The following is a 14802-nucleotide window of genomic DNA, read 5'->3' on the forward strand; positions in this document are numbered from 1 at the left end:
TACTTTTTGCAATGCGGTAGTGCTCAATGGCATCCGCAGCTGTGGGGAGTGCCATGAATCTACCCGAACAGCAGAACATACACCCTTTCTTCACGAAGCCGCACGGTGAGCTTTGACATGGACCTTACTAAACATCCCCGCCTAATATTCGTAAGGTCATCAAGCGTTAAAACATGCGAACGAACCCGATCCAACCCCGACCGACGCCGTCCCGCACGACGAGAACCAAACCAACGTAGACGAAGCCCCCAAAAAGTCGCAAGGGAGAGGACGTCCGTTAGCAACAAGGACTCGTACCACAAAAAGGAAGTCGGATGAACATCATGCTGCGCCCAAGGTGAAACAGGCGTCAATTGCGGCCTTTGCTGGCCTTAAAACGGAAGCTGGCCATCTTGGAGAGGTGAGCGAGGCCACCTCCCTCGAGGAAGATCCCAATATTGGACGGCGAAAGCGACAAAGAACGGAGTCTCCTGTTCCTGGAATATCTCTGCAAAATGCAGTAGAAAATGGCAACGGCGACTTGCGGAAGGACCAACCGTCGTGGATAGAACAACTGGAGACTGAGGCTGGAAGAGAGCCAGAGCAAGTTGAGGTCAAAGCTTCAAGCCCCAACACTTCTGGTGAACAGCTCAACCTGGGAGACTCGGACGTTGTGCCGGCAACCTCCCCTGCGCCCAGGGACAGCGTGAACGAGAGAAAGGGAACGCCTGTCCCTCCATCTTCGCCGCCAATCGTACACCCTTCTCCAGCAAAGTCTCAGGGGACTCCCAAGAAAATTGCCACCAATGATCCTCCTTCGCCATCAAAGCACTCGCCGCCAAAGAAAATGTTGCGTCTCAATGCGAAGGGTCGGTTCAGCTCTCCTCCTTCCAAGGAACCGAAAGAAGAAGCGCCCACTTCCACGAACCAAAGAAAAACGCGTAGTCGAGCGAATAAAAAAGCGCCGAAACAGCTCATTGTCAAGATATCCTACATCACAAATAATAAGAGGGCGGTGCAGATGGCTGAGGATATTGATGAGATTCTTGCTGGCGTAAAGCGTGCACCAGACCAGAGGGCACCTGTTCCATCGAAAGCCACTGCACCTCCAAAGGCTGCGAAACCGTCTGGACCTCCTAAGCCGACGCACCCTTTTTTCACTGGCAAAACGGAACGTCAAGACATGGCACATGCGGGATCGAATCAAAGTGTTGCAACGAAGCCTGCCACGGCGCCGGAAAGAGTCCCTAGCAGACGCGAGACTGCAATTACTCCGGGAAAATTACGAGCGCAAGCCCGTGCTGAGCATGAAGATTCAGAGTTTTCTAACTTTGGCATGTTCGGCGTTTCCACGAAACCGCGCAAAGTTCTGGGAGGTCCAGACGCCCCTTGGCCTTGGAAAGGTGTTACCCGCGTCGGCGGTGAGGCAGATCACGACGTCTCAATGGGACATCCGTCAATTCTTTCGGATCCATTACCATTTCAAGAACGTAGGAAGTTTAAAGGGACTGAGTACCAAGTTCCTCGTGCAGAGGCGGTATTGTCACTTGCTACCCACGAACTACAAATCAGCACCAGCCGGCACGAAGACGCAGAAATCAATCGCAACAGCGTAGTGCGCTTTCCACAACGTCTACTGAGCACCGGCCCGGAAATACAACGCAGAGTCCATTCCGAGATCCTTTCCCTCCGTCAGCATCCTTGCGCCCCCGAAATCCAGGTGGCAGACCAGCTCATATCAGATGGAAAGCTGGATCACCCAGCATTGACCGATCTGTTCGAGAAAATACCCAACGAGCTCACTCCATTTGACAAAGGACATTGCGAAACTCTATCCTGGGCCCAGAAGTATGCACCTAAGTGCGCTGCCAACGTTTTAGGATCTTCACCAGAAGTTTCTGCACTGCGTGAGTGGCTCGAGGCGCTCAAGGTGAATTCTGTCGGAGGCGCGTTAAAGGAATTAGCCGCGAAATCAAAAAGGGGTGGAGCCACGAAACCGCCGAAGAAGAAAAGGAAGAAGGATGAGCTAGATGATTTTATCATCGATGATGAGGATGGCCTAGGTGATTGGGATGAGCTTGGCGGTGGAAAGAAACTATCCAACCTAATGCTCCTCACTGGCCCCCACGGATGTGGAAAAACTGCCACCGTCTTCGCTGTCGCGAAAGAGTTAGGATTTGAAGTTTTCGAGATCAACCCCGGAAGTCGTCGAAGTGGCAAGGACGTCTTGGAGAAAATAGGCGATATGACGGAGAATCATCTGGTCCAACGGCAGGCTCAAGAGCATCCAAACCAAGCAGCGATTGACTCGGACTCTGAACGCCTCACTGACGCCGTTCAGAAAGACATCGAGAGCGGTCGACAGAAAAGCATGAGTTCCTTCTTCAAGCCTGTGGCTCAAGCACAGGTAAAGCCCAAAGTGGTACAAAAGAAAGAAGTCGCAGCCAAGGCCACAGACAAGGAGGCGCAACCAACGCTCATCAAGCCCAAAAAGAGCCAGAAGCAATCGCTAATCCTCCTAGAAGAAGTCGACGTTCTCTTCGAAGATGATAAAAATTTCTGGCAAACAGTTGAGCATCTTGCAATGCATTCAAGGAGACCTGTCATAATGACATGCACGAATGAAAGCCTGGTTCGTATCAACCAAGACTCCTTGCATGCCAATCTATACATGTCTCCCGCGTCGACAGACTTGGCTACCGACTATTTGCTCTTACTTGCGGCGAAGGAGGGCCATCTGCTCTCTCGGCAGACTGTCTCAAGCCTTTACGAGAGTAAGGGTTACGATCTGAGGGCCACCATTATGGAACTTGACTTTTGGTGCCAAATGGCCGTAGGTGACCGAAAAGGTGGTTTGGAATGGATGTACCAACGATGGCCCCCTGGAAAGGACGTTGACGAACACGGCCAAGTTCTCCGCGTGGCCAGCAAAGACACCTACCAGACGGGCATGGGCTGGGTCGAGCGTGACGTACTGCTTGACAAGGACCACGTTGGATTCGACAGGGAATATGAACTTACCCTCGAGCTGGTGGAATCCTGGAACATCGAGCCCGAGGTCTTGAGCTCTGTCCCCATTCCTAACCATCCAACGGACACTCAGCAATCTCATCGGGAGACGAATCTTAAGGCTCTGCAAGACATGGACCGCTTGCTTGATCTTTCAAGTGCAGTGGATATGTATTGCAGAGTCGACGTCCCAACACGCAGCAAGGTATGTGTGGCAAATTACCCTCAATGATGACACACAGCTGATTGTAATAGACCACAATGGACCCCACACAGCCGTCGCTACCTGAAAAGGCTCGCACGAACTACATTGACGGCTATAGCTTCCTCCAAGCTGACACTATGACTGATTTCACCAATCTCGACACTCAGCTGGCCGTGAGCTCGCATCTAGCAGCCCGACGCTCCATTGTTGCCTCCTCAAGCCTACCTGCAAGAGCACCCACCGCCTTTGACGAATGCAATATCCCCAAAACCATCCTTACTCACATCGCATCCTCTCGTCAAGCTCGATCACTATCGCGCAACGATTTCTTCGTATTTGACGCCCTGGCTGAGCCACCTACGGCCGCGCTCAGCAGCGTAGCCAGCGCCGGCATGACTGCATCTTCTTTCGATCGCACCTTCCGCCTTCTGGCTGAGGAACTTGCGCCTTACGTACGCAGTATCGCATCGCACGATCTTCGTCTCGAGAATGAGCGAATGCGTATCAGCAGCATGCTGAGCGCCGGCGGGAAGCCCAAGAGGCAACGGACGACGAGGGCAGCAAGGAGCGCTTTGGAGGGTGGACGGAGGGAGAACGCGCGAAGAGAGCGGTGGTTCGACAAGTCGTTGAACTTGGTTTCTGTTATGAGGACCGCTGGGAGGGAGTGGGCGGGATTGGGATCGGTACCGGCGGGAGAGGAGAGGGATGCCACGGAGACGGGGAGTACGAGAAGTAGAGATGGAGAGGGTGGTGGTAGTGATGCGGAGATGGCGCTGTGAGAGGCGTAACGGGGATCTCAACGGCTGCGGCGTAGAGTGGCAAAGGAAAAAAGCGCAACCTGCAGAACATGAGGTGAGCATATACATTGCTTTGGGGTTTCTCAGATCACTTAAAGCCGGGGAGTCTTTGCATTGGCTTTAGCATACAAGATCAACTGGCGGCGGTCTTGCTTTTTCTTTCCCTTCCGAGTCGAGGTTGCTAGAGTTAGATTGGTACATAGGCATAGCATTATATCAAATAGTTCGAATGCGGAGAGCACAGGGAGGTCATGAATAGCATTTGCTCAAATGGAATGACTGTGCATTTAGAAGTGCCAGATGCTGGAGTGATGCAGGAAACGATTTCATTGCAGAATCGATAGTATGCACTCAAGGGGGGAGGGGAGCCTATCGAAACGAGAAGTGTCACTGCAAGTATTGAAACAAGCTTCTTGTTGCAGTACACAGCCCGCATACCCGACATTGAACCCACGTGGTGCATCGGCCGGCGCCACCAGGTTCCGATATCGAATCGCCCTGCTGTGGCACTACAACACACACACACAACATCAATGCGGGAATTTACGGTTTCCCCCCGTCTTCGGCCGCGCCCCTTCAGCAAGCCGGAAAGGCTACTGGTGTCCCCCGCGACGAGGGACGCAAGGGGCATCGTGGTCGAAGAAACAGCAATTCGCGCCGACAGCAGCCGGATGGTGGCTGAGGAGTAGTACCGGGCGGGCTGACCGGCGGAGCGAACCGACTGCCTCGAGACGGGGCACCCGTTCCGAGGCACACCTGCAGGATTGCCGTTTATTGCAAGGTGATCAGCTGCGGGGATATGTATGGGAACATGCATGGAAATAGTGACGCACTAGGTGTGGGGCTGGGTGAAGCTTAGCTGGGAATCCCGCCTTTTTTTCGGTGCAGTCTCGTCGCCTGATCGTTCTTGTGGGTTGAACTAGACGCGCGTTTTTTTGCGGCGGCGGCTATGCGGCTGAGAGAACAGGCGGTGACAGAGTGAAGGGAAAGAGGCGCTGTTTGCGCAGCTCGGGATTGCTCTATTGGGCTTTCCGGGCCTCCCGTTTTTCTACGCGAGATGGGTGGGTGGAAGATGCCGGTCTTTGCGCGCTCGCCGAGACTGAGGCTCAGAGAGTACGAGCATCCTTCAGCGATTTTGGAAGTAGTTCAAACTGTTGGGCTCTTTTGTCGCTTGGCTCCTTTCTCTTCTTAGGTCCCTTGTCATGAAATTTACTTCGTAAAATCAGGACGAATCTAGACTGTATCAAGATGTGATGTTGATATAGTCTTTCGGTGACTTCACAAGTTTCGAGTACCCCTACCCATTGCTCTCCATCATCACCAAGATCACAAGGACTATTGCCAGCTAAACCAACCTTTGGAGCTGCCGTTTACGTATTATCGTCATGATCTACCCCGTTGCAACCATTATTCTGGTCCTGCCAAACTGTTGAAGCCAGCTCCATGAGCCAAGTTCGTTGATTCACCATGCTTTGGAATGTTCACTCCTTGAGCGCACCGTGGGTGCCATCTCACCCGAGTTTACTTCGTTGACCTCCCGGTTTAATCTTCTAGATTATGAAAGGAATTGAGAAGAGACGCAACCAACCAATAGCGCTACTGAGGGGCTGGGTTACGATTCGAGATATTTGAAAGTCGCAGCAATGGTGCATGTGTTTGAAGATTCTACGTCATCAAGTAGATCATGTTTAGTGTTCAATCAAGGTGTGGCTATTAGGTCAGCCATAGGTGCCTTGAGTCTGTCGAAAAGAACAACGGGAGGAATCGTTTCGATCGAGGTAGTGTTGAACCACCTCCGACACACTTGAACTAGTTGGTGAGAAAAATCCCGCTCTTCGCTTCACAGGTTAAGGCATTATTGCGACTTCGGTCCCGAGTGACACGTCGACCTGCTTATGTTGAAGTGTCTAAGTAGTCTGTGACTGACGAGCAGTGTGAGTAGATGGATGTAAAGTCCGAGAGAGAGCGATTGCCTGTACGTAAAGCCGCCCTCGGCAAAAGTAATCCTCTAGTCCGAGTCGGATTTATTTGTGGAATTAGACGACAGGGCATCAAGTTTCAAAACCAGGTGGCGAGGTCTTCACTGCTTGCTATTGTGTGGTTTAATGCCCAAGTGGCTTTTTTAGTCATTGTCGATCCTCAGCTCAGCCCAGGTGTGGCGATCTTCGTACAGCCCGACACAGTACGGAGACCCAAAGTGCCGGCTCATTCACCACAGTGCCGTCTCATCACCTTCATACCTTACTCCACTGAGCTGTCGACAGCCCCAATGAGCTTGGCTGCCATCCTCGAACCTCTGTCGCGTCTCTTTCTTGCCTTGGGCTTCTCTTACAGCTCGGCAGGCAGTGCTCCACAACCCATGACAAAATGTGGAGCGGAGTTCCTTCCTGTGATTGGAGCACAGACCATCGGGGGTGCAATGCAACATCACGGTTTTGTCGAGTTGTAAATGAGAATGGCCTGATCTTTCGGCGCTCACACCCGCCTTTGAATGGATTTTCGTACACGCCACACCCGCAATTGTGTCCGCGTGGCAAATTGTCTCAGGGCGATGATAGCACAGATCTTGGCTGACGAAGCGTCGGTAGGACTGCGTGTAGGCCATACGCATGTGTACATGATTCAAAATCTATGCGAGAGACTGTGATGAGCATGCTTAGCCATATGATAGGTAGACCGGGCCAAAGGGTGGCGGTCTTGTCAGCTCGGTTGGGGATGCTAGTCAGTTTCATCTTACCGCTTTCCGTAGTGCGTTATCCGATATCCGTATTTCCGATGCCATCAGACGCCCTCACCGCATTAATCTTCCTGCCCTCGATGAATTTGTATCGGAAGGACCTGGATCCTTAAGGTGGAAGACTTGTATGCCGCAAACCGGTGCGGCGAGCAAGAAGTGAGGGGGGTTTTGACATCAAGAACTTCGGGGCTACGTAGTAGCCGTGGCTGAACCTTCCATGGCAGAGAGCCAAAGACATTAGGGCCTGACAAGGCAGGGCATCGTGTTAGATTTGACAGAAAGTGGGTGCCACGTCTTGCCTCATCAAGCAGGTTGATCGACGCACACAGAGGCGGTGGCACGAAGGGGTGAAGGCGAAAACAGGGGGTAAAGGTATATCGCATTTGCATGCTTATTCATGAGGCTCGTGACGCTCTCGTCTATGCTGCTGGTCCTTTCTGATTGGTCGACGCCATGTCGTAGAAGGTAGTCCACCTTTGTGGCCTCCTCTCTTCCTCCTATTCCTCCCCAACCCCCCAACCATTATTTATCATTTTTTTGCATTTCATTCTCTTTTTACTTTTTTTTTATGCATCTTGAAAATGCGTCTGGTTTACCACGCGCCCACAATACCGGCAATCGGGATGTCAATGCCGGTGGTGTAGCTGGCCACATCGCTCAGCAAGTAGACGTAGGCGCCGCCCAGCTCCTGGGGGTTGGCCAAACGCGGCATACCGCCGTAGTTCTTCATCTTGTCGGGCCAATCAGGGCTCTTCTCGACGTAGTAGGTCATGGCGGTGCGCACGAAACCGGGCGAGATGGAGTTGACGCGGATGCCGTGCTTGGCCCACTCCATGGCGAGAGTGTGCGTCATGTTGCGAACGGCGCCCTTGGTAGCGCCGTAGGGGGCACTGGGTGCTGCCCTGTTGGGGCGGTAGGAGGTCATGGATGCGGTGAAGACGATGGAGCCCTTGACGCCGAGCTTGATGAAGCGGCGGGCAGCGGCCTGGGCGCACGAGAAAGCGCCGAAGACGTTGAGGGTGAAGAGCTGCTCGACCTGTGCGCGGCTGAACTCCAGGGCGGGCTGGTGCTTGGTCATGCCGGCGTTGGCGACCAGGCCGTGGAAGGAGCCCTCGGCCTCGATGATGGCATCGAGGGCAGCCTCGATGCTGTTCTCGTTGGTAACATCGACGTGGATGTGCTTGAAATGCGGGTGGCGCTTCTGCAGGGCGAAGAACTCCTCGCCGGGCTCAAGCACGTCCAGGGAGTAGACGGCCTTGGCCGAGTTGGCGAGGCAGACTTCAGCAATGCCCAGACCGATGCCGCGGTTTGCCTGCAAAGTTGCTCTTAGCAAGGATTGAAAGTTAGAGTGGTATGGCTGCTTACACCAGTGATGGCAATGATCTTGTCCTTCAGGGTAATCTGCCAGTTCATGTCCGCAGGCGGTTCAGTGCTGAGGAAGGCGGGCATGGCGCTGCCCTCGCCCTGAAGGATCTCCTGACCAACGGAACCCATTGTGATAAAGTGGTTGAAAGAAGGGTTGGAAGTAGAGTAAGTTGGGGGGAGGGTGATGGTGATGATGAAGCAGACGGCCGGGGCTGCGGCACGCGTCTTCTTATCTCTTCGATTTATGGGACGCGATGCCGCATCGGAGTCCCTCGATGCGGACCATCGCGAGCCATTGCAGCGAGCACAGGCTGGGGATGGCACGACGCGGTCGAGGTGCGGGAGATGTGTGGGGAGCGACGGACCCCACTGACGCATGGCGCGGAGAAGACCTCGGCACGAGGCAGCTGCCCCGTCTCGTGTCACTGCCGCCCAAAATATCGCCGGGTAGGCTGCCAAACCCCCGCATCTTCTGGCCGCGCCCCGGAATGCCCGGATGTTTACCCGATGTCGTTTCAGACCAGGATTTCCCAACAAGGACTCCCGGCAGTATTACACCGCGCCTTAGGCCAAGAACACGTACACATACACGACCGCTAAGCCGCAAACACTCGCTCCGTAAAGCTTATGTGAATGCCAAATTAACTGATTCACTGCGCCTCGAGACGGAGTACCCGCCATCAGGTGAGCGATGGAACGCCAGTCACCAGACTCGTCGCCGTTTACGGCTTGGCTCCCCCGCAAAAGGAGCGACCCGTACCTGGGGAACTGCGGGGGACATCGCGCAGAGGTACCAAGACGGGATGGTACTGCATCCGTTCAGCCTTCGATACAATACATCCCTCCGCCTGCCAGTATAGCGGCTGACGTTTGCTGCGACGTCAGGCACGCAAAGGCGGTTAGCACTCCAAGCCCTCGGTCACTCTCAAACCACCGAGCCCTCCAAATTAGTCCTGATCCCGTGTCTACGCCATGAGCATTGGTCACTGCTGCCGTCTGACCATGCCGCCGGCAACATCCATCACTCGCCCGTTCTTGGAATCTTGACCGAGTATAATACCCCAGGGCATCACCATCCGCTGCGTTGACCGACGTAAACAAGGCCACTAGCCCTGCTGCGTCGCTTATCGCTTGGCCTCTTGCCTGCCACACCTATATTATCCTTCCGCATCACCTCCATCATCTCCCTTGTCAAGTTACCCCTGGCAGCCATCTCCTCCATCTGCCAACATGGCCTACAGCGGCTCTGACAAGCTCGATATCGAGCACATCGAAGCAATGGCCTCGTCTCCTGACAACATCAAGTCTGACTCCGACTATGACTTCACCCCAGAGGAGGAGCAGAAGCTCGTCCGCAAGATCGACATGTTCCTGCTCCCGACAATCTGGCTCATGTATCTCCTGTCGTACATGGATCGAACCAAGTACGTCTCCTCGCGACACCACCACCCGATGAACAGTTGACTCACCCAGCCACCAAAAGCATCGGCAATGCGAAGATCGCCGGCATGATGGAAGACCTGAATCTCAGCTCAAACGAATACTCTGTTGCCCTCATAGTCTTCTTCGTATCTTACGTCGTCTTCGAAGTTCCTTCCAACCTGGTCCTCTCCCGCACGCGCCCCTCCCTTTTCCTCCCCACCATAATGTTCATTTGGGGAGGCATCACCTGCTGCATGGCCGCAGTCAAAAACTATCATCAACTGGTGGCCCTGCGCTTTGTCGTCGGCATCTTCGAGGCTGGCTTCGCACCGGGTATCCTGCTCATCCTGTCCTCGTGGTACAAGAAGAACGAACAATCAAAGAGATTCGGAGTCTACATCTCAGCAGCCGTCCTGTCCGGTGCCTTTGGCGGTATCCTCGCCGGAGCCATCACTGGAGGCCTGGACGGCGCTCACGGCATTGCCGGCTGGAGATGGCTCTTCGTACGTTACCACGCAAAACTCTTCACAGAACCGCACTGACCCGCATGCACAGATCGTTGAGGGAGCGGCGACATGTGGCTGGTCCATCGTCTCGGCCTTCCTCCTGCTCGACTTCCCCGCGACGAGCAGGAAGCTCTCGGAACGCGAGCGTGCCATCGCCGTGCACCGGCTGACGAGGGACAACGCGTCCGCAGAAACAGAGGACGAGGTTCACCTCAGCCCGGTGCAGGCCCTCCTCGAGGCCATGCGTAACTGGCGCACCTGGCTGATGGTCGTCGGCTACATGGTACTTCACATTCTGCCCTACCCATCACCAAGCAGTCGGCTAACCACATCACTGCAGGTCATCGTCGGATCCTCTACCCTCTCCTACTTCTACCCGACTCTCGTCAAGGGTCTTGGCTACACCTCGCACATGGCACAATACATGGTCAGTCCCCCACTCACTCACTCACTCACTCACTCACTCTCCTTCGCCTCTACCAACCCTTACTCACACCTCATCCTACAGGTCGTCCCCATCTACGCCGCCTCCTTCGTCGCCGTCTTCCTCTCAGCCATCCTGCTCGACAAGCTGCCGACGTACCGCGGCATGGCCATCGCCATGTGGCTGCTACTAGCAACAGGCACGTCCATCGCCGTGACGTGCCTGCCCAACGCCTTCACGGCGCGCTACGTGCTGCTCGTGCTCATGGCCTCAGGCCTGTGGTCGGCCAACGCGCTGGCCCTGTCGTACGCCTCGTCGACCTTCGGCGCCTGCATGCGCTCGCGCGAGGTGCGCGGCGTCGCCCTCGCCCTCGTCAACGCCCTCGGCAACCTCGCCCAGATCTACGGCGCCTACCTGTTCCCCACCGACGACGCCCCCGGCTACACCATGGGCTTCGGCGTCATCAGTGCCATGTGTGGCGTCGGCGTGCTCGTGTACGCGGGCGCGCATATGGTGGTGAGGTAAACGAGAGGAGAAACTAAAAGATAAAAAGAGGAAGAAGGGCATGTGTGGGTGGAGTGTTCATGATGATGATGACCGTTGTGGTGTTTAGTACATACATTTAGAGACGGCATCGACATGATGTCTGAATGTCAGCTGTTTGCATCGTTTGCAGAAATTCACAAGAACAGACTTAGCGGCCCAGAGAAAAGGGGCTAGAGCTCCATGAGACAAAGGGGCGAGAGAGGGGGTGTTGCGCTCGTACAAGATCCAGTTCTTGGGAAGCAAAGGGGTGTCACTGAAAGAATTTCATAACGCAGCGTTCAGAACCAATCAAAATCGGGTCACAGCGCGCACGTGTTGTCTCCGCTCCTCCTACATTTTCTGTTAGAGCCATGAAGCGGACTACCTTATTCGCTCGGAGGGGGGACCGAGGGAAGGCCGCGGACGAGAGGTGCGACCTCGGGCCCGAAGCGATAAGAAAGATCTGACCCCGAGATCCGTTGTGATCTACGTATTACCCACTACATCTCTTAGAACTTCAAGATTTTGTCAGGTTCCGGTATCAAGAAAAGGCCTGAGTCCGAGTTGTGCAATTTTCAAAGGCGTACAAACTGTACCTACACACTGCTAGACTAGTATTATTCCTGCCAAGACTAAAGCTCACCAACATCGTGATCCTCGTCTCGGTACCAGCACGCTTGTCGTTACCCGGGAATGACAGTTCTGTGCTCATAAATCCACTACTACCGCAAAAACAAATCCGTCGCCGGTAATTACCAAACCTACGCCCACGCACCGCCTTCAACCAATCCCCTCAAGAAAACCGCCACAGCATACGCTCCCGGGTCTGGCGGCATTTGCTCACCTTCCTTCATCTCACCTACGTATGTCGCCCTTCCAAACCTAGGCTTCATCCCTGCCGTCTTCTTCGCGCCCTCCTCCGCAGCTGCCAGTGCCTTTCCTACATCTCTCGTGGCCTGGAGCGTTTCACACCACGGAATCAGTGTATCCATCACCGTCCGGTCGCCGACCCGCGCACCCGTATACGCCTTCAGTGCCTCCATCGCCTTTCCCGCTGCGTCGCCGATGACGCCAATGTCAAGCTTACCGCTGGCATTGACCCCGCGCTGCAGGTTCCCAGCGAATGCCGTGAGAAGAATGGACAAGATGGCGCCGAGGCTACCACCCATATCTTCCAAATCTGAGTTGATCGAGGCGAGGCAGGATACTAGACAAGGGGCTTTGGTGATGAAGGGAGACGCTTTCATCGACGTGAGCAGGGCGTTGCAAACTCCTGCCACTGCTTCACCGCAGTCGCCATCGCCCATTTGAATGTCGAACTTGGTAATATCGGGCTCTGCCGTGAGGGCGGCGCTGCAAGCAGTACGAAGTGCGTGCAGCAGCGATGGTGATGCTATGCATGTCAGTAAAGACGGGTTACGATGCTGGCCCAGACCAACATGGAGAAGTTCAGGTGAGCTCGTACCTTCTGGACCTTTGACGTCAGAGACTTCCTGCTCAACCTCCGCCCGTGCCTTTTCTCGTCTATCAGAGCTCTCCTTCGAGATAGAGACCGGCTGGCTATATCCACTTCGTGGCCACGCCGGGGCCGTGGTTGGCGCATCGAGAAGCTCGAGTAGTTTTGATACTGGACGATTGACTGCACTTGCAACGTTTGAGAGATTTCCGAGCGTCAAAGAAAATCCTGGACCGTTGAGAGACGTCTCGAATATGCCCGAATAGATGCGGCTCGGCTTGATCTTCCAATCTTGCTCTGCGATTGCTGTTAGTGGCACGGCTGCTAGTATTCTTACAGGAAACCTACCCAGTTGTTCCAATGCAATTTGGGTAAGGGCTTCCAACTCGAGGTTAGAAAGGCCACCGAAGTTATTGATTACCAAGGCAATCTCATCCCTCTGGTCAAACTTCACAAAGGCGCGATCCGAGTCGTTAGGGTCAAGTACGTAGAGCAGCATCTCTTTGATCAGATCTTGAGGAGTTGGCATCGGGGAGATCTTCCGCAGGCCCTAAATGGTGATATTAGTTGAATAGCCATCGTTAAAATCCAGATGGGAAACCTACGGGCTCGTTGTGAATACCCATTCCCAAAACACAAGTATCCGCTTCAATTTGTTCGTGATGGGCTCGACCAGGGATATGACAGTGGTCAAGACTCGTTCCGATGGTGGCCAACTGCGCATTCACTTCGGTGCCCAGTTTCCAGCAGTCTTCGAAGTTCCACGATTCATGCGCAGCCGCACCCAGAAGCTTGAGGACTAGCGACTCGTCAGTAGAGGTTCCAAAAATTAGGATTATTGTTCATTTCTCACCCAAAACGTTGCCAGCCAGGCCTCTGCGACCCAGCAGCTCGGACTTCTTCCGTCCCAAAGCAACATCATCCGTCAGCGGAATCTGTGCAATGTTGTGGCCCATGGCGTGCATCTTTTCTCTCGCCAGGCCGAAGTGAAGCCTGTCGCCCGTGTAGTTTGTGATGCACAGAATTACACCTGCGTCCGAGGGGACGTTCCGGATTGCAGCCATGACCTGCTTCGTCGAGGGACTAGCAAAAACCTCGCCGGCCACGGCGGCCGTGAGCATGCCGTCTCCGACATAACCCGCCCAAGCTGGCTCGTGGCCGCTGCCACCGCCGGATATTATGCTGACTTTGGAGGGAGGGTGTGTCTTGGAGAACACAACGCGGTTCGCCTCATCGTGCTCGAGGTGCGGATTGCGGGCGACGATGGAATTCAGAGCGCGGACAACGAGGCCATTGGTGTCGGGAAAGAAGTGTTTGGTCGACATGGTGGAGTTTAGTAGGGTGAGCAACGAGCTCGAAGTCTGAAGGAGGAGATAGATGTCTCAGAGCAGATGTCTCTTCGGCGAGGTGGAGCGTGCGTGAGAGGGAGACGCGACAAGCCTGTGGAAGAGGCCGTTGGGGCACTGAGCGAATTGAAAGGCATGGCGGCAGCTTTTGTGTCAGCTCCGTGGCGGGGTAGGGCGATGGTAGCAGGCGAGCTGGAAGGGCTGGACTGGGCCGGACGGAGAGGTGAAAGTAGCGGTATGCCGGAATAGGCAAGCCGTAGGCGGTGCTGGTGCCACGATTGGCTGGCGGGTGGGTAGAAGAAGCAGCGAAAACGCGGGGAAGAAGCGCGGAGCGCGGGGTGCAGTTTCTCCTTCGGGAGACTGCAGGCGCGGTGTAGAAGACACGACGGCGCCAGGGAGCACCCGGTGACTAGTGCGGCTCTTCGAACGACCCTTCGGCTCGCGGGCGGATCTTCACCACCGCACCACAGACACCCACGTGATTCAGGCCAGATGTGCCTCGACGCGAGCCACCAGTCGAGATCCCCAGCAGCCGAAGGGAGCCTCCACTGACACGTAGCCGACTGGGCGCCATCGCATCCTTCCCGGGCCGGATCACAGGCGATGACTCGCAGGACGGCAGGGCTGAGTTGGCGGCTGCGGACAGGGTGTGCTATATCTATCGCCGGAAGTAGCAGCGACGAGAACCCAGTCTGCCCCGGGCTGGGACGGGCACCATCTTTCGGTCCCCGCGCTAGAGAGACGCCAGCGAAGCGCTAGCTGGATGCACCAGTCCACCGTTATGGTGAGGACCAAACCTGGTGCCCGCCGTTGCCATTGCAAGTTGACGACTCTGCACATGGCGGACTGATCGCAGCTAGGATCCTCCCGAACGGTCTCGATCGCGGGGACGGTTACGGGCGGTAACAATACGGCGCTGACTTGGGCGGGAGGGGCACACGGCTGGCGCCCCAAAACGCCAGGGGGTGCTTGGCGAGGAGGCTGTATGCCGCAGGCCTCCGACTCGAGGCCGGGCAAGCAATTTTCAGTGG

The 14802-nt window shown here is 55.1% G+C and overlaps 4 protein-coding genes across 4 annotated transcripts; 2 read left to right on the forward strand and 2 right to left on the reverse strand.

Moving 5' to 3' along the window:
* Positions 1-2086: 2086 nt before the first annotated feature.
* LTHEOB_6523 (ATPAse AAA+ type core protein) lies at positions 2087-3972 on the forward strand (the record flags this gene model as incomplete). Its single annotated transcript, XM_035515789.1, has 2 exons — positions 2087-3193; positions 3244-3972. The coding sequence occupies 2 exons, from the start codon at positions 2087-2089 to the stop codon at positions 3970-3972; spliced, it is 1836 nt and encodes a 611-aa protein (XP_035372558.1).
* A 3347-nt stretch (positions 3973-7319) lies between these two features.
* LTHEOB_6524 (Short-chain dehydrogenase protein) lies at positions 7320-8221 on the reverse strand (the record flags this gene model as incomplete). Its single annotated transcript, XM_035515790.1, has 2 exons — positions 7320-8039; positions 8093-8221. 2 exons carry the CDS (start codon positions 8219-8221, stop codon positions 7320-7322), a joined length of 849 nt encoding a protein of 282 aa, XP_035372559.1.
* Positions 8222-9322: 1101 nt separating this feature from the next.
* On the forward strand, positions 9323-10969 carry LTHEOB_6525 (Vitamin h transporter; the record flags this gene model as incomplete). Its single annotated transcript, XM_035515791.1, has 5 exons — positions 9323-9516; positions 9576-10017; positions 10070-10303; positions 10361-10447; positions 10529-10969. 5 exons carry the CDS (start codon positions 9323-9325, stop codon positions 10967-10969), a joined length of 1398 nt encoding a protein of 465 aa, XP_035372560.1.
* Positions 10970-11730: 761 nt separating this feature from the next.
* LTHEOB_6526 (Dihydroxyacetone kinase) lies at positions 11731-13750 on the reverse strand (the record flags this gene model as incomplete). Its single annotated transcript, XM_035515792.1, has 5 exons — positions 11731-12362; positions 12435-12722; positions 12774-12975; positions 13031-13224; positions 13279-13750. 5 exons carry the CDS (start codon positions 13748-13750, stop codon positions 11731-11733), a joined length of 1788 nt encoding a protein of 595 aa, XP_035372561.1.
* Between the last annotated feature and the right edge of the window lie 1052 nt (positions 13751-14802).

This window comes from Lasiodiplodia theobromae, assembly GCF_012971845.1.
Source record: "Lasiodiplodia theobromae strain AM2As chromosome Unknown scaffold_19, whole genome shotgun sequence".
Lineage (NCBI taxonomy): Eukaryota > Fungi > Ascomycota > Dothideomycetes > Botryosphaeriales > Botryosphaeriaceae > Lasiodiplodia > Lasiodiplodia theobromae.